Source organism: Xiphophorus hellerii, chromosome 10 (assembly GCF_003331165.1).
Source record: "Xiphophorus hellerii strain 12219 chromosome 10, Xiphophorus_hellerii-4.1, whole genome shotgun sequence".
Lineage (NCBI taxonomy): Eukaryota > Metazoa > Chordata > Actinopteri > Cyprinodontiformes > Poeciliidae > Xiphophorus > Xiphophorus hellerii.
In genome coordinates this window covers 2,399,542-2,426,753 of record NC_045681.1, presented here as the reverse complement: position 1 = coordinate 2,426,753, position 27,212 = coordinate 2,399,542, and the positions used below count along the sequence as shown (strand labels likewise).

General features: G+C 39.5%; 1 protein-coding gene across 2 annotated transcripts in view; it reads right to left on the bottom strand.

Annotated features, from left to right (window-relative positions):
- Positions 1-27,212, bottom strand: part of capn15 (calpain 15) — a 58,160-nt gene that overhangs the window by 13,613 nt on the left and 17,335 nt on the right. For both annotated transcript variants that reach the window (XM_032575223.1, XM_032575222.1), the window contains exons 2-7: positions 16,506-18,105; positions 7,138-7,346; positions 4,152-4,335; positions 2,823-3,046; positions 1,418-1,543; positions 212-364 (exon numbers count right to left, since the gene is read on the bottom strand). In XM_032575223.1, coding sequence (XP_032431114.1) covers positions 212-364; positions 1,418-1,543; positions 2,823-3,046; positions 4,152-4,335; positions 7,138-7,346; positions 16,506-18,083 — 2,474 coding nt within the window. In that variant the 5' untranslated portion in view covers positions 18,084-18,105. The remainder of the gene's footprint in view (positions 1-211; positions 365-1,417; positions 1,544-2,822; positions 3,047-4,151; positions 4,336-7,137; positions 7,347-16,505; positions 18,106-27,212) is intronic.

Genomic DNA, 27,212 nt, shown 5'->3' with positions numbered 1-27,212 from the left:
CATTTTTAAAGAGTTCCTTGTTTTCTGTGCCATTTTTAAGGTCATCAACCAAAACGCAGAAAACAGAATGAAGTTTTAAACACATGAACTAAATAAGTGGAAGCTTATACTTTGCTATCCAGTTTTTTACAGTTAGTGCAAATTTAATCCTGGAAAACAATAATAACAAAATTCCCTGCAGCAGGGTGTTTTTATGTAGAGTCATTCTTACTTTATGAAGTCGGTGTACTCCATCCAGAAGACGCCCTCGCTGCTGCCATGAGCCATCAGCTCGTGCCGGAGGTGCTGAGGCCAGTCCGGCCACTCGTCCGACCAGCTGCCGTTCCAGGAGAAGCGGCCCCATGGGTTACGCAGCCGCAGCAACCTGCAAAACAACTTCATTAGCTTGTTTTCACACCTGATAGACTCGGTTTGATTATGGACTGAAGTTGCAACATTTGTTACATTTTCAGCTGCTGCGTTTGCTTTCACTCTAAAATGAGTCAAATCAACTAAACCAATTGGAAAACCTGTTCCCCTCCTCGCCTGTGGGGGTGCTACACTAAAAACCACTGAAAGAAATAACATGAAAACCGGCACAACTTCCTTCTTCACCAAATGAAAACAAATGGATTTTACCAGTCCTAGGACTTTTCTTTTGTGTTTGGTAAAAATCCAGGAGCCATTTCTCCCACTAGCATTAAACTTGCATGTTTGCTTTGATTGCATTTACCCAGAATGCATTGTGCTATAGATCAGAGCACTCTCCAGTTCACTTGGTGCTCACATACAAATTTGAACCGCACCAGAGTTCACTTCAACCGAACCAACACCTAGGTTTGTGGGTTTTTTGGTCCACATCAGTGTTCTATTATTCACACCTCCCAAAACGAACTGGACTTTCTAGGCAAACAGACCAGTGTTGGATTAAAGCGGACTAAACAAAATTGGTCTGAATGCACCTTTAGTTCCACCGTCTCACTAAGAAACATCATAAAAACCCAAAATGGAGAATCTGAGTTGCAGCAAATGAAAATTCAATCAATTCTGAATCGTCTTTGTAATTTCCTCAATGACCTGAAACCAAAACGATTTTCTGTTCAGCCTTTTATTTTCAGAGAGTAAATTGAAGTGACCACATGTGGCACTTGAGCAGATTAAATGTGATAATTTTTGGCACTTTAAGCTTCTTTCGAGACAGAAGAGGCTTTCATTTCGTGATGAACTATCCACCAACGATCGCATTGATTAATGTGAAGTGATGTGCATCCGTTTTCAAGGGTGATCAAGTCTTTAGCTCATTTATCCACCAGTAACAGAAGAAGGATTTTCAAAGAGAAAGCAACACATTTTGCACCATTCAGTGAATAAATGGTGGAAAAACAACAGAAGGAGAAAAAAGGATGAAGACGCTGAGCGCAGTCAGAGTGGTTTTTACCTGTAACCCTGAACATCACGAACATCCAGAATGGAGTAGGCGTGTCTGGGCCTCAGACCCAAGGACTCATAAACGGCGTCGTCCACCTTCATGTTCCCGCCTCCACACGAAGCTCCCATTAGAAACCTAACAAATAAAAATACAAGGGAACACACATGCAGTCACATACTTTGATCTTATCTTAGCTGAATGCTAATTATTACAGGCTGAAACTGGAAAACAACAACAAAATATTGATTTTATACAACCATGATTTATTGCCCCAATGTGCTTCTATTAGAGCTGAGGTATCCAAACTGTTAAGCTAAAAGAAGTCGTGTGAAACTAAAATTTTATCTCGTTTTGAAAAATGCAAAACCAATTCTATTGTAAACACATATTTTAATAAAACCTACTAACCTGATTTCTACAGAGAAAGAATCTCTAAATCATGTTAGTTGTATTCAAGGCTAATAGAATATGATACAAGCCTTATTTTTATTAATAAATAAATGGGTGCACCCAATTCTACTTTCTGTAAGAGTTACTTATTGTGGTGTTATGTGCAACCAAATTAAAATGAAAGCAAAAAATTGTGGTCAACAAAAGATTCATTTTGCCTGCATAATTTTTTGTTCAGTGAAAATGTTTCTTGAATTTGTTTTAAGTGTATCACCATTGAAATAAATCTTGAGCTATGCCATCCCTCCTCCCTCCTGACGACTTTACCTGAATTCACACCACATGATTTATGTCACTACGTCATAAACAGCGTCTGCCTTTACACCGGAGAAAACTTAAAAACGTACAAAAGACCAGATGCTAACCAGTTTTTTCCATACATGCTAGGCTACATGACGGTGCAGCATTGTCTCCATGGTTACCAACAGTTAGACGTACCTTTTCCATAATGCAATATTTGATATCTTTCTAATCATAGTTACTTGTAAAGCATATGAACGTTAGTTTTCTTACCTTTTAAAAAGTGTTTGCTGCAAATCCGTGAGTTTACCAGTCATTATTATTGACGGCTGCTATTAATCTTTCCTCACTAAAAGTTATAAAATAAAATGACAAGTTTGGTTTCTGTCCTTGTCTGTTTTGCAGCTGATCACACAGCACTCTATGACCATTTTTAAAGTGAAATCAACTGAATAAAAGCAATATTAGGTTACAGATGTCTGTTTTTAGACTAGCTTTAAAGGAGCTCATTGGTTGTTTTGACGTCCATCATGGCGGAGTGGGCGGAGTTCTGGAGAGCGTGACGTCACGTGTAAAACGTCGATACTTTGAAGTACTTTAGAAATCTTGAAAACACTCAATTGAAAAGCATTTCTGAGGTTTTCCAGCCCCTGTAGGAACCCTGGATATTAATTAGTGTCATGAACTACTTCCTGTGCGGTCAGTAGCCCCGCCCAGCTCTTACCCAGCCTCCTTGGAGCTCAGCATCTTGGCCCAGATCAGGTCGGTGTCGATGGGTTCCTCTCGGGGATTAGTGGAGCTGACCTGGAGCATGAGGGAGTCGCAGGGCGCCCCAGTCAGAGTGGCCAGGCCCTCGATGGCGCGCCCTGCCTGCAAGGCGAAGTAGGACCCGTGGAGTTTGGCCAAGGCCTTCTCGATCAGAGCCACCCAGAGCTGCTTCCTCTGAGCCTGGAGTGAAATCAGGAGGAAACAGAGTGAATGTTATCTCTATTATAGTGGAATTTTTTAATTCCAGTCAGGCAATCTGTCAATGAATGACATGTACAAAGGTTTATGAAAATGATACACAGATAAAAGGTAAAAGGTAGCACTCCCTACATACTCTGTCGCCATGGCGAAGGAATTTCCTTGTTGTGCTTGATTGTGCAAACATGGTTTCTACAAGATAACATCTCGATAAGGAATGTTGTTTACCTGCTGTGGAGATGAACAGTTTCCTCCAGCAGGTATGTTTTATGTTATTAACTACTTCCATACTGCATAACTTTTTATTTGCAGAGTCATTGCTGATTAATTAGCCGTTCCTGCTGAGGGGTCCTGGGAGCTTCGCTTGTGATAAAAATGAAATAATGAGCTGTTTTGATCTCAGATAAATACTCTGGTTTCTGCAGGGCTCCCCCAGGTGATGCAGGGGATTTTACAAAAAATTTCTTTAAAAATTTTTTATGATGCAATCATTAAAAACAAACTTTGATTTAGCTAGAAGGCATGCTAACTATCTAAGAAATCCAGAGGTCTTCAAATTCAATACATTGTTATTCTAAGAATAATTTTATATAAAATGCATCCGAGTCGCTATAAACACTAATACTCCACTATTTAGGAGGTTTTACATTTATAAAATAAAAAATAATATATATATATGAAATATTTAAACTGCTTTTTTTTTTATTTCTATCACAGATTTGTAAGTCGATTTAGATTGGTGCTTTAACTAGGCCATTTTAACACATATTACTTGATGTAGCCATTAACAGGCTACATTTTTCAATCAATTTGGATCAGATTCAATATCCCTGTTGAAAAAAAGCATCAAAACAGCATCATGCTGCCACTACCATGTTTCACAATTTACTTTTGAACTAAAATGTTGAAAAAAAGTTTGAAAAAATATACACATTATAAACAATTATGAAATACTTTATGCTAATCCATTGCATAAATGTTTTTAGTGATAAAATGTGAAGAAAAAAAACCACTTTTGCTAGGAATTGTAATCTTTGCTTTGTTCTAATAATTGAAAATGGATCTATCCCTCCTTAAAGGTCCTGACCTGTGAAAAGAGAAGGTATCCGTAGTCGTCGCAGGGCAGCATGTCGTCCACCAGCACCGTGGTCCATGTCCCGTCTTTGCAGAGCCGGACCTGGTAGGCGCCCTCCGGGCAGATGGTTCTGGTGATCATGACTCTCTCCACCAGCTCCGGTCGCTCCGCCAGCACTGCCAACGCGCTCAGGAACCTGGAAACACAAAGAACCGTCAATCACCTGGAACATAAAATAAAATAACAAGAAAAGGCAACGTGGAGGATGAGAAAACAGAGGCGAAGAGCAGATTGGGACTGATGGATGGATGTGGAAACAACAGGAAGAAGCAGCCATTAAACCATAATCATTGCATTAAAATATTTTCCACAGTTGTACCTTGAGCACTTATGAATCTTTCTGCATAATTTCTCCTCATTCAAAAATCAATCGCATTCTGAGAGTCAGGCCTGCACGCCTTCTGGTTAACGCCCCATTACTGCTAATTTGCCCTGCAGCAGAGACTCAACTCCTCATTAGCATGCACGAGAAATGAGTTCATCAAAAACTCAAATCCATCTGAAAATGGTAATTTTTCTACGTTTGGGGGGGGGACAGGGGACAACATGACGATCCGACTTAAGAGGAATTCATTTCAAAGCAAAAAATGCAGAAGAAACAAAAAACAGAGAGAGGAAGCTTGGAGTCAATGAGCAAATATAATTAGTCTTGTATGCATCTGGATCACTGCCAACTTCTATACAAACAGTATTTTGATTTTCCAAACCGAGTTTACAAATGATAAAGACAAAGTAGTGCGGTTTGGTCTACTGAGGCAGCCTGTGAATGAAGCAAAGCAGGAGCAAAGTAAACTACAACCAGGACTTTAACGCTACAATTATGATTAATCAATTACAATTTTAAAGCAATAATTTTTTTTTCTTCTTCTAAACAAAAGTCCAGAATCGGAACCTTTGAATTCTCGTGTTTCTGGTACTCCCATAAATCTGACGCACATGTGACATCTGCAACAACATTTATGGATGACAAAACTAATTTTCTGCTTCAAAAAACCCAAAAAACGATATGATTGGATGCTGGAAACAACTATTGTGTTCAAGTTGTGCTAAAAGGAGTTAGCCTGTCAGCGAAGCTATTCAAGCCTGAATAGCATCTCAATGCTAAACATGTCCAAATGCCAATGTTAGCATCCACATTCAGATTTCTAAAGAAGTTCCATGAATATTCTGAGGTTCCTGGATGGGTAGAAGAGCAGTTTGCATCAATCTGATGGAAGAAGAGCCTGAATAACACATTAAAAACCAGTAGAACATTTCTGAAGAAATTTAAACGGGGCCTGCCAAAGTGTGCCTGTCGGTTGGAACCCAGCGTTCTCATGCTAAAAATTAGCATCAATGCTAAAGTAAGCTAAAATGTAATCGATAGCATGTGGAGAATCACAAGCATGCTGACTAACATGGACTTACTCCATTAAGTACGCAAACATCAGCATAAATCTAAAATTAATCAAAATGTTAACGTTAGCCCTATATGCTGTCGGTAGCATGCGCGGTATCACCACCATATTGTCTTACGCTGGCTTACTCCTCTTAGCTATGATAAACATAGCTAATAAATAACAAAATGGCTAAAATGCTTATTTTAGGGAAAAGGCCTATGCATTCCAAATATATTTGTTGTTGATTTATTCAGTTTAGAAGCAAAAAGGGTTTCTGTGTGCAGGAATCCACAATGTTCTCTAAATTTGGCTAAAACAGTGCAGACCCAACATTCAAATAAATGTAGATTTCAGCTTTTTTTATGGAATAAACTTCCACAACAAAATGACACAAGCATCCAAGTGATATTTTTTTGTTCGTTATTACGTTGGAAACATCTCATTTAAAAAAAATTATCAATCCTCTTTATTGTAAATGTTTTAAAACATAAAAGCAGAAATAAAAGTGTTCACTTTTCCCTATAGTAGATATTTATTAAGTTGTCTTTTCAGAGAGGGTACTGCCACATTTCCGGTTCTAAACCAGTTTGTCTTTAGCTGGACTGAGAGTAAAAATGTCTGCAACCTCTGGTCCAGACGATGGATGCTGTTATTCTGAAGTCGCATTCAGCTGCGACCATTTCCAAGGACAAAGGTGAGGAGCCCTCAGTAGTTCCCTCGACTGTGAGAATCTGGGTTACATCCTGTCGCGACAGAACCGATTTGCCTCTGGAGAGGGCGATTTTTGATAACCTGTGTCCTGGTGATGAAGTGGAAACTTGGATTTGGACATTTAACTGTTCCTTTATGTGTGTGGAGGAAGATGGAAGATGGCAACACTCTCAGCAGGCCCTCTGAAGGGCACACAGATAAAGGATGTGTCCGAATAATCTCTCTGAACTGCAAAAACACAAAATATTCTGTTTCTAGTGGAAATATCTTAGTCCACTTGAAATAAGATGAAACTAACTCACAAGAATAACATTTTATTTGAATCAGTTTATTGTCATAAACACGACATAACCCCTGTAACGAACATGAAGGAGTCTACATAAATGCTTATGACTGTTCTCATCAAGTGTTATTTGGTAAATAATGACACTTTAAATGCAAAGTTGCATTGAAAGTTGAATTAAAAGTCCACTAAAAGTATCAACTTTGCACTAAAAGTGTTATTATATACCAAATAATCCAAATTTGACACTTTTAATGGACAGATTGCTTATAACATGGGGAAAATATCTTCTTATACATGCAAGCAGTACGTTTTCTCAATATGCAACAATTACTGACTTAAAACATGGTCCTATATATTGATGAAAACTTACTTGTAAGTTAACCAAAGTAATTTTGGCCTAGTTTTTTGTTTTATTTTCTTCAGTTTTCCTATATTACTTCCTTGCCTTAGTTTGAGTGCCTGTTTTGTAATCTCCTAAACCTTTTATTCCTAATTTCAGACAGTTTTCAGTCGCAGATTTGTTGGGAATGTGTGCGTTTTGGATGTATTTCCAGATTCTCACCAGCAGTTTCCGAGGAGCCCTTGCAGGATGTCGGAGGGCCGCGGCGTGCGGAAGACGGACCATTTGACACCTCTGTCTTTAAAGTTGCTGCAGTTGATCTCGTGGGGACGCAGCCACTTTTTGATGCGCTGCTGGACGCTGTCGCCCTCGGGGAAGCCCACGGAGTGAGGTCCTGGGGGGAAACTGTCATCCACGAAGTTCACAGAGTTCTGGAAAAATGCAAGGGCGAGAAAGAGACGGCAGAGGTTGGAGAGGATTCGCTCAAAGCTTAGCAAACATCTAAAAAACGCATGAAAACGGTACTCTGCATCTGCATGTCATTTCTTTTCTTTCAGGATATGTTTTAGAGTCATATTAGCAGCTATATGACTACTAATGTTCCTATAACATTGCAGGAAATATTTTAACAATATCAGCTTTAGACTTATTAGAACAAGGGTTCCCAAAGTGGGGGCGGGGTCCCCCAGGGGGTCACGAGACATCAAGTGGAGGGTTGAAAGATGATTTACAGATTCATCATGATGTGACCCTGGGATGCATAGAGAGACAAAATATAAAGAAAAACTAAATAACAATCGGGGTGGGCATTTATCGTATCGTTTATTGTTTATCATTTATTGTAATAAATTTTGATTTATTCTCATGATAAATTCTAACTAGTGAAGTATAAAAATTCATTGAACTGTTGGATTTTTTTTTTTTTACAATTTTTCACTGTTTGTCCAATAAAAATGTATCCATAATTATCAGTAATTTTTAAAATATGGGCATTTTAGTGATACAAATCCCACTTCTTTATGGGAGTGTTGTCCTAAAAAATGTATGATAAAAAGAAATGTTTTTCAAGAGTAATATCTGTGTTTGTGGGGCCATAATTTCTGTGCCATGCAGTCACAATCATACAGTTGGGTAAAAAAAGTAATGAATAGCTATTATAATCACTTTTATTAATCACAACAGCACCACAAAAATCAAGAAAAATTGTTTAAACTGCTTCCTCTTTAAAACATTTAATACTTCCATTTGATTCATGCTGCCTCTGTTTTGCATACATGGATGAGTTAGCACATAAAGACATCCGAAGCGACAGTATCTGCTGATCTGAGTACGCCGCAGAGGGCACACAGCAAAACGTTTTCTGTTTCCTATCGTTGTGGAGGGAGTGAGCCGGGCCTGTTGTGTTGCAAGGCACAACTGGTGGCTCACAGTGAAGCGAATTGATTGCTAACCATCCCCCACGATTCCTATTCTGCAGCCCTGATGCAGCATCGGTTCCCAGACGGAGTCACTCTAATACATCCGCTCCACCTCCACCGTCCCATAAGGCTTCCAGGATGTGGAGGTCACAGGCTTAAATCTGAACCCTGTGCAGGGCAAAGACCACTAACCTGTGCAATTTTAAAGGGGCAGAATTATGGATTTTCCAGGAATTTTATACTATAATCAAGTAACTATTATACCTTCAGTTGTTAAAAAAAGTGCTGTATTTATCCCCCACAGGGAAGTTAAATGTTGTTGTAACTCATTATTTCAGATTCTTCAAAGAGTTATTATAGACACTGATGGCTGTTGGCAGGAAAGATCTCCTGTAGCAGTCTGTATTACAGCGAATCTGAAGAAGCCTCTGACTGAAGATACTCTGCCTTACCAAGATAGTCTCATGAAGATATGTCTTCTTAAAATTAAAATTTTACATGACTTAAAACTCTTTTGAAGTCATATAAAATATGACTTAAAAGAAATTTACTTCCTACTTTAACGTCTTGAAATTGGGTCTCATTGAGAAGCTGCTCCTATATTGACGCACAGTTCCACCACGCGTTGCTAATTGCTGCTGGCTAGTCTGAAGGAGCTGAGGGGGGGAGAAGCTATGCCTCGAAGGCGGGGCTAGGTCCAACGGTGCGTTTGCACAGCTGACTGGTTGCTATGTGAGATTAAAGGATTTCTCAAACATGTGTGAATAAATCAAAGGAACGCTCTAAGTATGTTTTTGTTGAGTTAACTTTAGAACATGATACTGCCTCCTTAATTCCAACAATAAGGGACAAAAATAAAAATAAATTATAAAAAAGAGCAATTAATTTCTTTTATTTGCACGTTGTCAGGATGAGACATCTATTAGCATGGATGAGTGTCTTTGCCAAGTAAACATGGCCGCACTGTCTCTGATTCAGTCCCTGTACCGGCGCCAGCATGTTAAGACCTCCGACTGGAATCAGCAAATTCAACGCTGCGCAGGGAAAACCTGCTGCGTTCCCGTCGTCTCCCAGACTACACAGAGCTGGCAGGCGGACCAGGATCTCTGTAGGGAAGAAAACCCGCTACCCATTATCTACATGTGACTCAATGATATCTTAAATCGAGCTATAGGACGGGATTTCACAGCGAAGTCCTTATTAGAGACGCAGACAAAACTGTCCGGGAACAGGCTGGCACGAGCAGAACGGTGGGAATGTGTCACTGCGGTTAGTCAGAACTTCATCAACCAGCTGGAGTAAAGGGCAGCAAAAAAAAGAAGCAGAAAATCTGGAGCATATTTCTGTTGATCTCTAAGAAAAAGCCTTGAAATATTTCACAGTTTACAAGTGGTGTTTACTTCTGAGCCGACACCCTCTGGAGCGCTGGCATCGAGCGCTCTTAGAAGAAAAAAATAAAACAAAATCAATCAAAGAAAGTCGAAATCCAACGACCAGCAGAGACTAATGGGCCTCAGGTGAGAAGAGAATATTTTTTATGACATGACTCCAGCTCTGCTGTTGGGCTTTGCTGCTTGGTGTAATATGGCCAAAGCCTGCAGTAGCCTGTACTTACATTTCAACAACAACAACACCATCTGCTTGATCCAATAAAAGGCAAGAAAAACAATCACAGGCTGAAACATCCGCTGTAGATCCGTAGATGCACTGCCAATGTGTAAAAAAAAAAAGGGAAACAGAAAGCTGTTATCGGGATTAAACTTCCTCTGCTGAGGTTTTCTTCTGGATTTAGTTTTAGTATCTTCAATCAGACGGATTAGGAAGACCAATGTTTACACCAGCATTACTTCTCAGTGCAGTGCAGAAGTATAAAACTGGCTGAAAAGGTTGAAAAGTCTTGCTTTTTTATTTAGTTCTGGACTTTGAATAGGACTTTTTTTTTTTTTTACACATGGAGATGCTTTATTCTGCACATTTTGACTGTTGATGTAAAAAAAAAAAACCCTGTCAATCCCATAAATTTTTAAAACAAGAATGAATACATGTAACCTCTTCTCCAGAGACAAAACCCACTGAGAGAATAACTACGTATAAACAATCAAATGAAATTATGAACGATTCACCTGCTGTGGCGTCAACCACACCAGGTGAATCCCAACTTCCTCCTGGTTCGCATGGACATGAAATGTTCACCCATTTATGTATAATCAAATGTCAGATGATGATGATCCGCAGGGTAAATCTGCACTCTGCTGCCACACTGGTAACTGGGACTACAATCACCACTTCACGTTTTGAAATCAGGGAACATTTCTCCAATTGAAGTGATCAGACTACAGTTTCTTGTCTTCAAGACGTTGCCTGTTCTCTAAAATCCTTTTGTTTTTGTTTTATCACATAAAATTTCTGTAAAAATAGGTTGAGTTTTGGTATGAAAAAGTTTAAGGGGTGTGAATAATTTTGAAAGGTATTGTCCTTTTTGCACCCTTGTATAAAAGAACTGCAGGAAATTACGCTGATAGTGATTAAATTCACTTCTTCTCCCGTCTCGTTCTGCTGCTGAATATAGTTTCTGCCCCGTGTTCACCTTAGCGTTAGCACACACATTGTTGCAAACACTGGAAATGAGAGCAGTTGAGTGGATGGAATATAGTATTTTGAGATATTAGGAGAAAAAAGGAGAATAAAACATATGTGGGGACAGATATGATGGGATATGAAGGGAAGGAGATGAGAAATCACTTTGAAGAGCCCAGAGAAGCAGAGCTAAAGAGAGTTAAAATATGAGTCCAGGAGAGAAAAGACTCAAATTAGGCAGCGAGAGGAGAATATGCGATATCCTTCCTCCCTACTGAGTCAGGCTGCCTCCCACGCTTACACAGCCGTGCCCTGTGACTTTCAAAGAAGCCATTAATAATGCATCCTAAAGCTCACTTCATGCTTCACTGTAAACACGGGATGATTGGTGCAATGCTGGCGTGTTAACGGGCCACACACTCTCAGTCATCCAAACAAATCCTGCTACCTGAATCTAAACACTTCGGAGCTCTGCAGCGTCGGCTTTTCCTCACATTCAATCAGATTTGTCTCATTAGCTTCAGAGTGAGCGGTCCTGACGATCGGGTTTTAAACGGGCCCCTCCGACAGGCTCCGGCACATATCCATGACAACCTAATAAAGCCTCATCAAAGGTTCTGCTCGGCAGACCTGAGCTTGAAGCTGGGTCGCACAAAGCGGGAACATAAAGGTTGCCACATCCGAGCCCAGAGTTGCTAGGGAGGGCAGCTTTGTGTCTCCGAACAGCTGTTGCAGGGAATTGGACCAATCAGACACTGGAAACGGAACAAAGGAGCTCAAATTGGTTTGATCTAAGGACATTACAGAAAATAACAAATTATCTAAGACGTTATTGCGATAAACGATAATATTGTTGTTTTAAGACCATTTTTAATAGGATAACGGCATAATATAATAATAATAATAGCAAGAACATATGATAAAAGATCAGGAACCTTAATATTATAATGAACATTTAACACTGGAGCCAAAAAACACTTTAAATATCAAAAATAAACAAGAACAACAAATAAAATGTACACAAAATTTTTCAGTTGAGACCAAAAGCAGCAGAGTGAAGACTTGTGTCATCCATCACACAAATGGAAATTATTGAGTTTGTTTTAATTTATCATGGGAAGGCCTGTCACAATAAACAATAAATCAATTAATCACATGATATATTAAAAGAAACTAAATCATTTTCACTTGCTTGATTTATTGTTTTTCTATTTTCTCTCTCTTTCTACCAAAAACTGAATGACAAAAGTCTCCAGTCTGGTGCTTTGGTTTCAACTAGGCGATTTTTTAAAAGTAATTTTGTTTACAGAAACTTCATAATTCATTGTATTTGTTGTTTCTGTTGTTTTCATTCTTTATTTTGGATATTTTAAATGTCCTTTTCTAATGTTCATTGAAATTTTACTTTATTGACCCTTAAAAATGTGTTCTTGCATTATTATGCCATTATTATAATATCAGTATTATCGTTTATCGTAATTAGTTCTGGGACAATTTATCATGACAGACCTAATCATGAGATTAATTGATTTATTGCTTTCTGTGACAGGACTATACTAGAATTTTTTTTAAAAATCAACCGCAAAAGATGAATATAAATTCTGAGGTATTTTTGACATTTTCTATTAATAATCCCAGAAATTTGATAAAGTGTTTCACTTTTATGTAACAAAAGTGAAACATCTGTTACATATTCATCTGCTGTCCTAGACAAACAAACTGGAGTTGGAATAAAGCGGACTGAGCGGGGCTGGTGTGAATACCAAACAATTTAAAAGAGCTCTATCAATTCTAATTAGAAGAGTGAAAAAATTTACACGAGAAGCATCATAATTACAACAATGAGGTTTCTTTCTTTGGATTGACCTAATATTAATTGTGTATGAATATACCTGAGCCTGAAGCTATAATTTGGAGTCTGTGTGGATGTAGAGACATTTCATAATCACTTCAAAACAAAAATCTATGCAAGTTCTCTGAAGAGAAGCCTGAATTTAACATGACATTAAAGCTAATTATGAGAGTATGCAAACTTCTGACTGGCTCTGTACATTTAAACAACAAAAACTTATTTTCCCTCCTTGATGATGGTCTGCTGGTTCGTATTAGAGACAAATGCATCAGAATGAAGAACCTGTGGATATAAAAGCTCTTTGAATGTGCAGCTCATTTAGCTTTCAGCTGCTGATACTATAAATGTGGCGAATAAATCAAAGGGAAACAGAGAATCACAGAAGCTATTAGGATTGAGAGATTGAGAGGGAGCAGAAGCAGAACCACAGCGACATGGAGAGCTAATTTAAGGGAAATGTGCTCAGAGACTCCAAGAGCACATGAAGTATGCGCTGCTTATAAATATGATTTCTGCACTGCTTAGAGATATCTTTACTTTTTCACCCTTAAAGATGAGTAAAAAGCACAGAATCAATCAGGGGATTGTTTTTGTTTCACGAAGATTTATGAATATGCAATATGTATTGTACCATTTGTTTCATTCCGTTATTTTCAAAAAACTAAACTTGAGCTCCACTAAAAGAAAGAATGAAGAGCTACAACAGTGTCTGATTTTTCTACTTTAGTTACATTCTGAAACACAAGTGAAAACACTAAAACCACCACAATTATGTATACTTAAAGTATTTTTGGGAAGACTTGCCATACACTGTAAAAAAAAAAGGGGGGGGGAAAATCTCTAATTTATGGTAAAATACAGACATCTGTAGTTACCAGAAATTTACGGATTTTATCGTATGGTAAAATCCGTATACAAATAATTTTACAGTACGGATTTTACACTTGGTAAAATTCGGTAAAATTCTGGCAACCACAGATTTTTACCAAATAAATACGATAATATCCGTTCGGTAAATGTCTCTAATTTACAGTAAAATTTGTTAAAATTCTGAGACTGTCAGAATTTTACAGTATTTTACTGTAAATTAGGGATTTTTTTAATAGTGCGACCAGTTAATATTCTAGTCGCTGGACTAGAATATTAACTAGTGAAACATCTGAAACATGTTAACTTCCAGGAAGTTAACATCTGAATATTAACTTCCTGGAAAAAAATTATATATATATATTTATTTTTTTTAATCAACAATTTTAGCAAAGTTATTGCTTTTGATTTCTCAAATTTATCAACGAACATAAAAGTGTTTTTCTATTTGTCAGAATTTTACCGTAAATTAGAGATGTGGCAAGTTAACACAGCTGATATTTCAACAATTTTGGCAAAATTACTGCTTTTGATTTCTCAAACCTTTCAAAAAACATAGAAGTTTTGATCCACGCATTTTTAAGACATAAATGGTCTCAAAGTTTAAGAAAAGTTTTTTAAAGAATGTTTTAGTCCCCTAAGCTGAACCAGAGTGAATCTTTTAAGAATTAAGCTTTATTATCTTTTTTATTATCATGTTGGGGATGACACTTTATACCAAGCAGGTTTTTTATATATATTTTTTGTAACATCCAATGAATAAACAAATTAAACAAACAAAAAAAAAGTAAATAAAACTGATTTTGATTTTTGGAGGAAAATTATCCAATTAGATTAACCAGAAGAGACGAAGATTATTGGCAGGAGTAGTTCTGGGTTAATGCAGTCGAATTGAACTTGATGACTTTAGTTCCTCTGAGCCGTTACTTGATCCCGCGCAGCAGCTCTGACGCCAACACACACCATCGTAAGTGAGGGGAGACAAGCTTTGAATCCGTCTTATCTGGCCCGTATCTGAGCCCAAAGTGAAAATGCAACAGATCCGAGGCTGTTTCAGTTTCAGGCAGAGGTTCGTTAAAACGGAGCGGTTACAGACACAGGATTTAAAATTCATCATGGCAGACCTGAGCTTTCAGGAAATGTCCTCAAACATTTTTTATGGGAAAACTGAAAGATTTAAAGTAATAAGATCTCATTTTACTGCAAAAGAGAAAGTGCTCTTTAACCTTTGGAGGAGATTGACGGATGATGGATAAATGGATGGATGGATGGATGGATGGATGGATGGATGGATGGATGGATGGATGGATGGATGGATGATGGAATAAATGGATGGATGGATGATGGAATAAATGGATGGATGGATGATGGATGGATGGATGGATAATGAACTCTCTTCTCCGTATTTCTCCACATTTCCATAGTTTTCCAGACTCTAAAAATTCTTCATACAGGAGATAAAGATGGACTTTCACCCCGACCTGGACGAGGGTCTGAGAAGATGAACCGACATTTCTTTTTTTTTTTTCTCCGAAGAGTTTTTGTGGCGCTAGTGGCTCGTATTTTTTTCTACAGTAGGCAGACAGGAAGGAGGGTGAGGAGAGGGGGGAAGACATGCGGCAAAGGTCGTCGGGACCGGGAGTCGGGACCGGGAGTCGAACCCGCGACGTCCGCATCGAGGACTAAGGCCTCCAAACGTGGGGCGTGCTAACCCCCTGCGCCACCACAGCACGCCCCATGAACCGACATTTCAATCATGAGCATCGCTTTAAAAAATCACCTCATCCAAGGCAGAGCCACCAAAACACTGAGAAAAGTCAAATTAGCATCAGAATAACAAGAACGCTCAGTTTTAATTAACTCCACGAAAAGAGCTGCAGCATTTTAGCAGCAACCTTTGTGGCAGGTTTACTGACACTGTCGACTATTTTAACGTCAACCGCTGGTTTTTATAGATCAGGCTTGAAGCAGTGCTGGTCGGCAACGTAAAGAGTGTCTGTAAACAACAGCTGGTGTTTACAGACAGCGTTTCTAACTGGCAGTATTAAGACATATGACTGCAGAGATGATGAGGTCAACAGCGTGATTTATGTAAATAAACTGAATGTCTGCGCTGCTATAAGGAAAAGGATTCAGTTTTATCATTTGTAAGTGACTTTTTATTAATGTGAAAATGACTTGTTCTGATTCTCAGGCTGAGGAAGAACAAACCACCAAGTACGTTGGTCTAATATTGGTTAATGTGCTCTTGCTTTATTTTGCTTGTTTCATTTCATCCATTTGAATTTCTACTGTTTCTAAATCCAGCCTCAGTGCTTAAAAAAATCCACCAAGCTGATTTTTGGCAATAAGTTCATGCTTTTTGGTGTCTGGAAAACTAGCTATATCAAAAACCTCCTTCTGTTCTGTTACCTAGCAACCCCAACAAAGCCCAGCCCATTACCTAGCAACTCCAGCATGTATGGTTAGCTAGTTTTACCACTGTGTGCACTGTACAATGGCTGCTGGAAAAGACAAGTGCTTTGTTGTTGACTTACCATCCAGAAACCACTTGCTACATTCTTATTGGTTGTGGAGGAGACTCTACTTTTCCGTTTCAAAGATGTACGGTTGAATAATTGCGCATCTGTTTGAAGCCATTTTCACATGCGACTGTAAAACATTGAGTTGGGGGGCGTGGCCAGCAGCTTATTTGGATTTAAAGTGACAGTTCTTTCTGAAAGCAGCTCAAAATAGGCAGAACTGACCAGACTAAAATCTCATTATCTATAAATTATTTTGTGCAAAAAGCGTAATGGACATGTTTTATACAGCCTGTAGACTGATCCTAACCCGTTTAAGGAAGCAGAATAGGTCACATTTAAAGCTCCTCTTACCTCTCTGCAGAAGCTGACGATGTTCTCCCAGAGCTCCTTGGCTTCTCCCTCATCGTTCCGTCGACGAGCCTCCACATGCATGCTCTCCCTCCTCTTCAGGGGCTTCACCACCTTGCGAAGGGTGAGGTACTGCTGCGCTGTGTGGCACGCTGCACAGTTCTTGGCCTTGACGTCGTTGAGAAGCGTGCATGCAGGGCAGCTCCACTGTCCTGCTTTCTCCTGGAGGCCAGATGAACCGGAGGAAGCGCCGGCAGCGGAAGGGAAGACCCGGGCTTGTTTTCGTGCTTTATGACCTGACGGGGTGGAGGAGGGTGGACAAGAGCACGAAGCAGAGCTGCAGTGTGGACAACAGCGGGCCAGAGGGGTCTGCTGCTCCTGAAAGCCGTGCAGTTTGGAAGAACCACAAGCTGAGCACTTGGGTGCGCCGGTGGGGTTCCGCAGGGTGCACTTGGAGCACACCCAGGTGCTAAAGTCCGGACTGGATGGGCTAGCAGGGGTAAATCGTACCGTTTCACAGCCTACTAGGTCGATGAGGTCAGCGCCGGCCCTTGACGATCGGCAGCCCTCACACTTGGCTGAGCTAACAGCATTGGGCAAAGAGCAGCTAGGGCACTTCCAGGTGGGGTTAGCCGGAGTCAGCGGGTGGTGCTGAGGGTCTTCTTCTTCCAAGATGCTGAGGCGTTTGCTGGGGTACGAAGGTTCTTGGGGTTGTGCATGTTTGGGCTTGGCTGGCCGCTGCGGGCCCGGCTGAGGGGGCACGACGGCCGTGGACGGGGAGGTGGGGCTGGGGCTGTTGGTTCCTTGGTTTTGCGGGCGGCCTGGTGGGGGAACCTCTCTCCGGCTGCGGGGCACGGGATTGTTTTGGAGGGAGGGGAATGTTGGATAAGGCGAAGAGAGACCCTGTGACGAAACTTGGGGAGATTCTTGAGGATCAGATGGAGTGGGGGTGCTGGACTCATCTGTGAGGTCGATGACTAAGGGTGCTGACGGTGCTGGGTGAACAGGGAACCCGACGACAGGCGTACGTACTTCAGGTACTACCAGTGCCTCTGGGGGGATTTTAGGCAGAGACAGTTTTCTGGGTCCGCCGCAGGCTGAGCATGATAGAGCCACTGGCGTGTTGTGGAGCGTACACCGCGCACAAGCCCAACCGGGGTTCTGCCCTTCATGGCCACTCACTTCTCCGTTGCTCTCCGAGCGGCGCAACACGTCCTCTTTGACCGGATGCTGTCCATTGGGCTCAAGTAGTACCGTGGGGGTGACTGCAGGTGTCGGGGGCTCAGTTGGAGCAGATGGGAGGCCATTGGCAGTGACGGCTATGGTTGTGGTAGGCGGGGTGTTGGTGGCGGACGACGGGCCGAAGCCACAGACCGAGCAGGCTCCGGATCCCTGTGGGTTGTTGAGCGTACAGCGTGGGCAGGCCCAGCGTTGCTCCTCAGTGCTGCTCAGCCGCAGGATCTGGTTCAGATCGGGTTTCTGGCGCGGCGCCTCGCAGATGGAGCAGCGGGGCGCCGCGCCTGCATTCAGGAAGGTGCAGCGTCCACATGACCACTCGCTGCTTCGCACTGCTGCAGCCATGGAGCCAGGAGAGTGGGAATGGCTGCAAAAGAAAAAAAAAAACAAAACACTCTGTTAGGACCTTTCTCATAAAAATAAAAAAGGTTTTTACATATTTGACAAACTAAAGATGGTGAAGTACAGTTTAACCAGATGAAGCAGCTTGTTAAAGTATTCATGTAATGTTTTTATCTTATACCCACTTTACCGTATCCTTTAGGAGAGTGTTTCTCAAACTTTTTCAGGCTGAAGAAAACTCAAAAACCACCTTACATGAAACTACCCCCACAATAGCACAACATCTTAATATATTAAAAATATTAGTCTCTTAACTCATTGTCTTTGTTCCTCCGAATGTGAAGGGTTTTGTAAATGTGACTGGCCACAATAAAACCATGAACACATCGACTCAGGACACACTGAGTTATTTACAGTATGGATTCTAAGCTTTCCAATCATAGAAAACACATGGAAATCAAATAAGTTCTTTACTACAAGTGTTGTGTGCACTAAAAACATTTTAGGGCATTTTATTTCAGCCAGTAGATAGCCCAACATGAATCATTTTATTTTAGGTGTCAAGATGCAGTTAGTCAGCGTGGGGCGCAGCATGTGAACATGCTATGTATCGTAATAGTGTTCAAAAGCAAAAGCTCTGCAAATCATCGTCAGAAACTTTCCACCAGCCTCCAGGCTTTCTTTTTAGTGACCCTCATAAATGCTCGTAACCCATTTTCCACTAATATTTTGAAACACAATCCTTTGGTAAGCTAACTGTAGCATCGCAGTTTGAGCTAACGTCATGACAAATAAACGGTTGTTTACATGCAGTACCACATGGACGACTAGGGGGCACCTGCAGCTCACCAGTGGTCCAGGAACCACAGTCTGAGAAAGAATTGTCTTGTCTTTGTGGGATTTTAAACATTCTTTTTTGAATTTATTATGACAACAATAACTGTATCACGATAAATGATACATTTATTTAACTGATATTATCTAATATCACTTTAACGAAAGGAGATGAAGAGTAAAGAGAGAAAATGTTTGTAGGAATATATCTGAAAAGCAGGGAATAAATTCATCCTTCCAGGAACTGAGGCTGATCATCCTCAGGAAAAGGGAAACTGCAGCAGGAGTAGAGATGAAATTAGAAACACAAAACACGATAGGAGAGGCAAAGATTAGCCAGTGCAGAGGGGGAAAAAAAATCAAATCTCCCTCCTGGGGGCGCAGAGGGCAGTAAATCCATACACAATGGCCACCTGATTAGAGCCAGGGAGACAGCACATGGAGAGGAGGAGCCAGAGGGGAGGAGAGCAGAGAAACGCTGCCTGCCTCTGAATATTAGAGCAGAAATGCCTGAGTCTCACTGACTGGCACTTATTAGAATAGGAAAAACACACAGGATCTCTTCCACTTAATATTAACACTCTCTCTCTGCTCAGCGAAAGCTAATGCAGGATCAGCATAAGGTCATGTCAGTTTCAGGCCCTCAGTGGTTTTCAATTGATGAGAGCACTGTAAGACTGACATATTTTTATAAACATCCAACTGGGGAGGAATAAATTGTTAAAGCCAGAAACTGTTAATTTGGTTAATGATGCTGTTGCTGTGGACCGACTTGTATGGTCACTGCAAAAAATACAAAATCTAACCTGTTTTTCCATGTTATACACAGAGTTGGGTAGTAACTAGTTACATTTATTCACATTTACTTGAGGAACTTTTTGGAAAAAATTGACTTTTAGGAGCACTTTTACTACACTATACTTTTTACTGTTTACTTGAGTAATTTTATTATGAAGTATTTCTACTCTTACTGGAGTAAAATTTCTGGATTTCAAACCCACTGAACCAAAACTTCACAAGACTCAGACACACACCTGCAGTTTTTTTTTAAAGTTTCATATGTTATTTTATTGAGAGAAACTGAATTGGAAACATTTTATTTTAGCTGATTTTGTTATTTTTTTGTTAGTTGTATGAATTATTGTCCTTTTGGTTCTTAAAATACCAAAATTTATACTTAACTTTATATCTTGGTCCGTCTGATGACGTAATTTTTAATTAAATGATTGATACTTTGATCAGTTACTCAGTACTTTTTACCAAATAGTTTTTGACTCTTACTTGAGTAATTTCTTGGGCAGATATTTTTACTTGAGTAATTTTATTGTGAAGTATCTCTACTCTTACTAGAGTACATTTTTGGGTATTCTACCAGCATCTGGTTATTAGTGAAGTACTTTTTCATCAATATTAATGAGTTATTGACTGAAACAAGCTCCTATATTTTGCTGAAAAGTTCCTTATGTTTTGTCTCATTTCAAGTGCACTAAGATATTTTCACCAGAAATTAGACCAAAGGTACTCAGTAAGACTTTATGTTTTTGCAGTGTGGGGTTCATTCTGAAGTCCAGTCAATCCGGCTTATCGACGGCGGGTGGAGCCGAGCCCTTTGCAGGTCGAGCCACACAGCTGGATACTTTCAACTCAGTGGGAGCGCAGTTCAAAAAAACATCCCAGCCTCCAGGGAGCGGACGGGTTTGGAGTCGGAAAAAAATCTCATAAATGCCACTGTCACTCAGGCCGCTCATGTGTGAACAGCAACTCAGAGACGGTAATATGGGAATTTGCCCAAAGTGGAGCATGAGGTGCTAAGAGCGAGGATGCTGCAGTGCTTTTCACGTTGATCCCAGAGGAGCAATGCTGCATCCCAAACTGACAGGAGCTCGAGGATGGGCTCAAATGTAGCAGCTTTTTGTTATGTTTCAGGAAGAAAATCAATCCAAGATCAAGACATCAGGGAAAACCATTGTATGCATACTATTCATGAAACACACTCATTTATTTCCAAAATATTCATCTTTGCTCCATTCTTTCCTTTATTTTTGAAACAAAATAAAAATCAACATTTGGCCTCACAAAAAAGATTTTGTATCATTATATAAAGTTTATACACACATCAATAATAACCCAATAATCTAAGAGTACTTCTAAAATTAAGTTACTAAATTGTATAATAATAATGTGTTTTACATAAACACTGTAGCAGTAAGTGGGATCGAACATTTACAAAGGTCTACAATAGACTGGATTAGAATTGTAATGATTCGAAATAATTTGACAAAGAAACTTATTATTATTATTAGTGGTGTAATCGGACAATTTCCGTGAAAAAGACATCGGGAACCTAATATTGCTTCTATTTAGTTGATTTCACTTTAAAAATGGTCACAGAAAGCTGCTTGGTCGGCTGCACAAACAGACAAGGATAGAAACCATGCTCGTTATTTTATTTGATAACTTTTAGTTAGGAACGATACGGTAGCGATGGACAGCAGCTGTGAATAATAATCACTGTCAAATCGCAGATTTGTAGCAAACATTTTCTACAAAGTAAGAGTAACATTCATATACTTTATAAGTAACTGATTAAAAGATATCAAATATTGTGTTATGAAGAAGGTACGTTTAACCGTTGGTAACCATGGAGACAATGCTGCACCGTCATGTAGCCTAGCATGTATGAAAAAAACTGGTTAGCATCTCGTCTTTTGCATGTTTTTAATGTTCCAGTGTAAAGGCAGATGCTGTTTATGACGTAGTGACATAAATCATGTGGTGTGAATTCAGACAGTCAGTAATTTGATGAACACGTCAGGAGGGAGGAGGGATGGGTCGGTTTCTAAGCTAGCTGTTTACAACTTTTGTAAATCCTGCCGTCTATGATCCCCAACCAGGTGTGCTACATTCAGAGACAAATTAGTGTGACTGGAACAAGTAGATGTCAGGAATAAACTGGCAAAAACAACTGAGGAAAACAATTTCAGTCGCTCAGTTTCATACTCCCGTCCCTCACTTCCGACGTCCGTCATGGCGCCTCGAATGATTAAGTGACTTATTTGCAACACAACAACAAAAACGTGTCCTTGAAATTGACTACAATAGTTATGAGGTATTTATTCTACATTTTTGCTTTAGTCAAAGAATCAAAATCAAAATAATAAATAAAGTCAACATGTTTTGTGACTCTTTCCTCCAGACCCACTGTGTGAATCCTCAGCGATTCACCAACACATGGTTGACTAAAGCAGCAGATCCTAGCTAACTATGAAGACACACGTTCACAGCGTGTTTGGCTGTCTGACGGGCCAAACAGCCATGACGACAGCAGCAGCACAAAGCGTCGCCACCTCATGTCTGATGATGACAGCTTGTACCCTGTGGCTGTTTCCACAACTGTCGGGCCACTTTCATCTCCAACAAGAGAGAGAGAGAGCAAGCAAAGTCACAGCGTCAGCCATCCACGCAGAGACCGACTCAAGGCAAATGATCAGCTCCTTCTTCTTCATGGAGCAACGCTGCTGCTTCTGCCTGCAGCTGATCTCACAGCTTTTAATTACACCAATCTGGCTCACACACTTTTTAATAACTGGGTTAATCAAAGGCACCTCCAAATTAATGCGTGACCCACAAGGCCGCACTCTGAAACCCCCTGGAAAAGGTTTACACTTAGAAATGGAGAGCAGTTTGTAAACAAAGCGGATGCACGCGCAACTTGAGCTTAAACTGTCACTGGTTGCCATGGTTACCTGCATTAAACTTGCTGTTTTAACATTAGTCAGAATGTTGTCAGCATCCTAAAACTGTTCACCACAGTTGTAGTGAAATAAGCTATGCTACCAAAGTGACATTTGTGAATGAGAAAAGTCTTAATGACCCAAAAGTGTCACATGCAGGTGAGAGGATAAGAAAAAAATTATTCTTGTTTGCTTTCTGTGTGACTTTGACTGATAATCCCTCCATAGATAAATCAAATGCAATTAGAACATTTTTTATTGATCCCAATGGGAAATTAAATTACATAAACCCAGATCTCTGTCAGCTATAAATGCTTATTTTTGTTAGTATTGTTGCTTATTATTACAGAAAATTGAAAATTATGCTTTCCAGGATACTAAAGTATATTAAATTATTTTAAAAATATACTTAAAAAAAATTTATAAAAAATGTCAGCACGATAAAAAGATGTGTATACAAGGTACTTTACTTTCACAACAGCTTGTAGCTGTCTTCATTACAAATGTGAGCAAAACTTTGTCAAAAACTATTTCGCAATTGCATTATTTAAGAAAATGTCATTAAAAATCACATGTGAATAAGTTTGTCCACGCAATAAGTCATTCAGGAACATGGCACACCATCATCCTCCTACCACTTCCTGTCGTCTTCTTCATCATTTCCGCCAGTAGTAACCTCCAGTTGTAAATCACATGACCTCTGCGATGCGAAAAAAGTGTTGCAAAAAAAAAAAGGTTTTACAAAATACACTAATTTCGAAACGGCTGAAAAACCATATCGATATGCAAAAATGTTTGGGTTTTCATTTAAGACATTTTTTATTTCATTTTTGTAATTCCAATTTGCGCAATTGGAATTACAGTTTTGGTAATTTCTGCTGGTCATTGGAAATGCAGCTTATGTGAACACCCAGCTTCTTTAGCAACAATCTTCTGCGGCTAAAGCTTGATTGATTTGACACGTCATCTAAACGTGCGTATGTCAAGCAAACTAACTTCTTAGATAATACCACACAGCGCCACTGTTGCCTCTAATTAAAAAATACAAAGAAACAGTGAGGTGAATCTGGATTCCTTCCCACACGATAAGAAAAGAAGTGCGCAGTGGGTAGGAAGTGAACATAACTTCCGAAGGACCTACATCTGTGCTCTCAACATTTCTCTCCAGAAGACTTTGTCATTTGTATGAGCAAAACTGACAAAGGATCTAACAAGAGATCGTTACAAGCTAAAAACAAATGCCATGCCGGCAGTTTTTATCCACATAGTCAATGACTATTAACTGGAAATCTGCCTTCCCTGGGATTATAGGCCATATAATCACATTCCTGTATATTCCTTACTTAAAACTAAGAATGGTTCTTTGTTTTTCTGAGGAACAGTCATAACCTGTAAAAAATAATCAGAAATGAATGGACATATATCAGTCTGTGTGTAATTAATCTATTAGTTTCACTTCTTGAATTGACTTTTTAATCTACTCGTATATACTGTATGTGGCTGTTGTAAAGGATGGGCCACCTCAGCCTGTGATCCCTGGACCCCACTTACTGTAAAGGAATGTTTTCATTGTTCATGCTCCACTAACGTCCTTACAGCAGTGCGTACACACACACACACACACACCCCTGCATACACCTTTTGTCCTTGACTGTGTGCTAAGTGGAGAGGCTCAAACTAAAAGTGCTCACTTCAGCTCATCGGTTCCTCGGTGTTGCAACCCGGGCAGGTGGCCAGGTGTCTCAGCGCAGAGAGAGAGGCGGAAAAGGCCAACCTCACCCCGACAAACCTAATCTTTCTGCATTGAACAGTTCGCCGCAGTTTCTGTTCCTGCTCTAAATTCACTTAAGGAGCGGTGTGATGCCTGGAGAGTTCGTTTCAAAGCTTCACAGAGCGCCAGACGCTCTGAGATCCAGCAGATCATTTTAAAGGGCATGAGCTTAAGCTGTTCGTGGAAATGAGAAAACTTATGAAAGTTTTGGAGAAAAGTGAGTGAAATGTCTCTGAGGAAGCTGCTGGTGCCAGAGAAGAGCGAACACAAAAACCGCTGATAGCAATCGCTGACTGGTTCTACGTTTTGAACTCTGCTGAGAGACCGAGTCAGCCGAGTCCTGCCAGCTTCGTCCAGCTTCATTGCAAGACATTTGGCCTTTGTGCGACAGTCATTAGCAGAGCCATTCCAAGGCTGGCTCCGAGCCCAGGGCCTGTGGGAAAAGTGCAGTACCGTTCCTGGACAGAGGGGGCAGAGTTCCTCTCCTCCACACCCAAAAAACTGTATTTTTCTGTAGTTCATAGTGACAAGGCTAATCTGTTTTTATCAAATGCTGTGACTTGTACCTAATGAACAAAACAAATATAACTAAATAGAACTTTTATAGTTGTTTAGAGGTGAATCGTGACACAGGAAGGGGTAAAAGAAAGTATCTGCAGCTGTATGATGATAGACGAGGTTCACCTGGGTCTAAATAATGTTTTGGTAAATCTTTATTTGAAGAGGTGTGTAAAAGACTGACACAACAACCTGTCATGAACATGAAAGAGTCTCCATGAATTGTTGACTGTTGTCATGAACTGTCATTCGGTAAATAATGCAAAGTTGACACTTTTAATGAACTTTTAGTGCAAGTTTTAATGGATCTTTGCATTAAAATGTCATTATTTATCAAATGACATTTCATGACAACAGCTGTAAAGATTCATAAATACTTCATGATTACGGCAGGTTGTTATGTCATTTTTATGACAGCGTCATGTCAGTCTCATCAAATAAAGTGTTACCAATTTATTTATAAAATAATTACTTCCCTTTTAACAAACCAATGAGATTATGTTTATTTTGTTTGGTACTTCAGTATTGTGAAAAATACAAAAATAAATTATTATAAAAACTTGATTTTAACTCTTGACTATATATTCATTTAACTGTATTATTTTCAGAAGTACAACATATGTAAAATATAAATAAAAAAAATAAAGGTGCGATGCTACTCAACATGCTATTGGCTGGAGTTTGCAAAACAACCAATCCAGGAAAATCATTTATTTTTGTTGGTGCTGATTGGCTGAACACCCAGGAGCATCTGCGGTAGCGCTAAGATGGTTTCTACTGTGTATTTTATTGTATATTTGGTGTTTTAATTATAAAAATATGCAGCAATTAGCATTTTTTATTAGCGTTGGGCCAGCTTATTTTGTCTGATCTCTGTCTTTACATCTGTAATTATTTGTCATATTTCTTTAATAAGAGTTTATAAATGGCGACATAAATTCTTTATGCTTTTCAATAAACATTTGAATTCACAGATTTTAACTATTCACAAGCGACTGTGTGGTTCTTAACCTCTGTGACTGAAAAAGCTGCTCTATGTTCATATTTCACTGCATTTCTGTAGACTGTGTTTCTGATGTTTGTTAAGGCTTTTTAACTCCTATGAAAAATGAGAGCTAAATAACCATCAGCATCCTACAGGTAGATAATTATTATTAGAGTTCTGGATTTACATTTTCTCACAAAAAAGTAGCAATAGTTACAGAATATCACTTTAATGTCAGATTTCAGAGGAGGTACAAACTGATGTATGGCTGGTAGCCTTCCATGGAAGATGGCTCCATCTTATAGCCCAAACAAGTTGGGTACAAAATACTAAACTAAAGGAGCAAAGCAACCAAAACTCTGGGATTTATCCAGTCTAAAAATCCACCTCGTTATATTCTCTTCATCTGTTAAACAGCAGGCGAATATTCATACAAATATCATTTGAATTTCTTCAATCTGCACACAGATGCTGCTGAGACTGAGTCAGTTTTTTTGTCTTTGGAGAAAAAAAAGAAACTAACTTGGCAGAAATCACCAACAAACTGTGACTTCATGTTTGTACAAATAGAACTTGGAACGTTTCCCTCGAGCTAAAAGCCGCATTCTGCAGAGCGCGATAAATTACAAGCCAAACCGCAAAGTAAAAGGTGGATAAAAGCAGACTGGTGAGTGCATCATCATAAAAAGTTACGGCCTAATAATGAGGAGGGCCTGTCTGCGCTTGTAGAACAGCGCTGACCCCTGCGGGACTGGACCCTACTGGACCTCAGGAAGTCAGCAATCAGAATCCGAGGGAAAGAACAAACATTTGACCCAGTGTGGAACAAGTCAGCAAACAAATCAAACAGAAGAGTTTTACACAAATAAAGAAATAAATACAAAAACTTCAGCATCAAATTGAATCCCTTAATCTTGCTCTGCAGTGATTTTCTGCAGAAACCAACACTACACCTATTGATGAGATGTTATTTTATTCTCATGCCGGTGGAGCTGATATAAATAAAACTGGAAAATATAAAAACAAAAGTACATTTATCTTTTTTGGCAACATAATTTCAGTTTATCAGCACAACTGTTCACATGTTGACACAGTTTTTAGACATAATTATAATTTTCAAAGAAAATAGATGCTCAACTTTTTTAATGCAAATTTACCTAAACTTTATCCACAGTGAATTCCTGTCAATTCACTGTCAAATAAAGGCCACTGGAGCCAATAAAACCTTTTAAAAAAAATTTAATCAATCA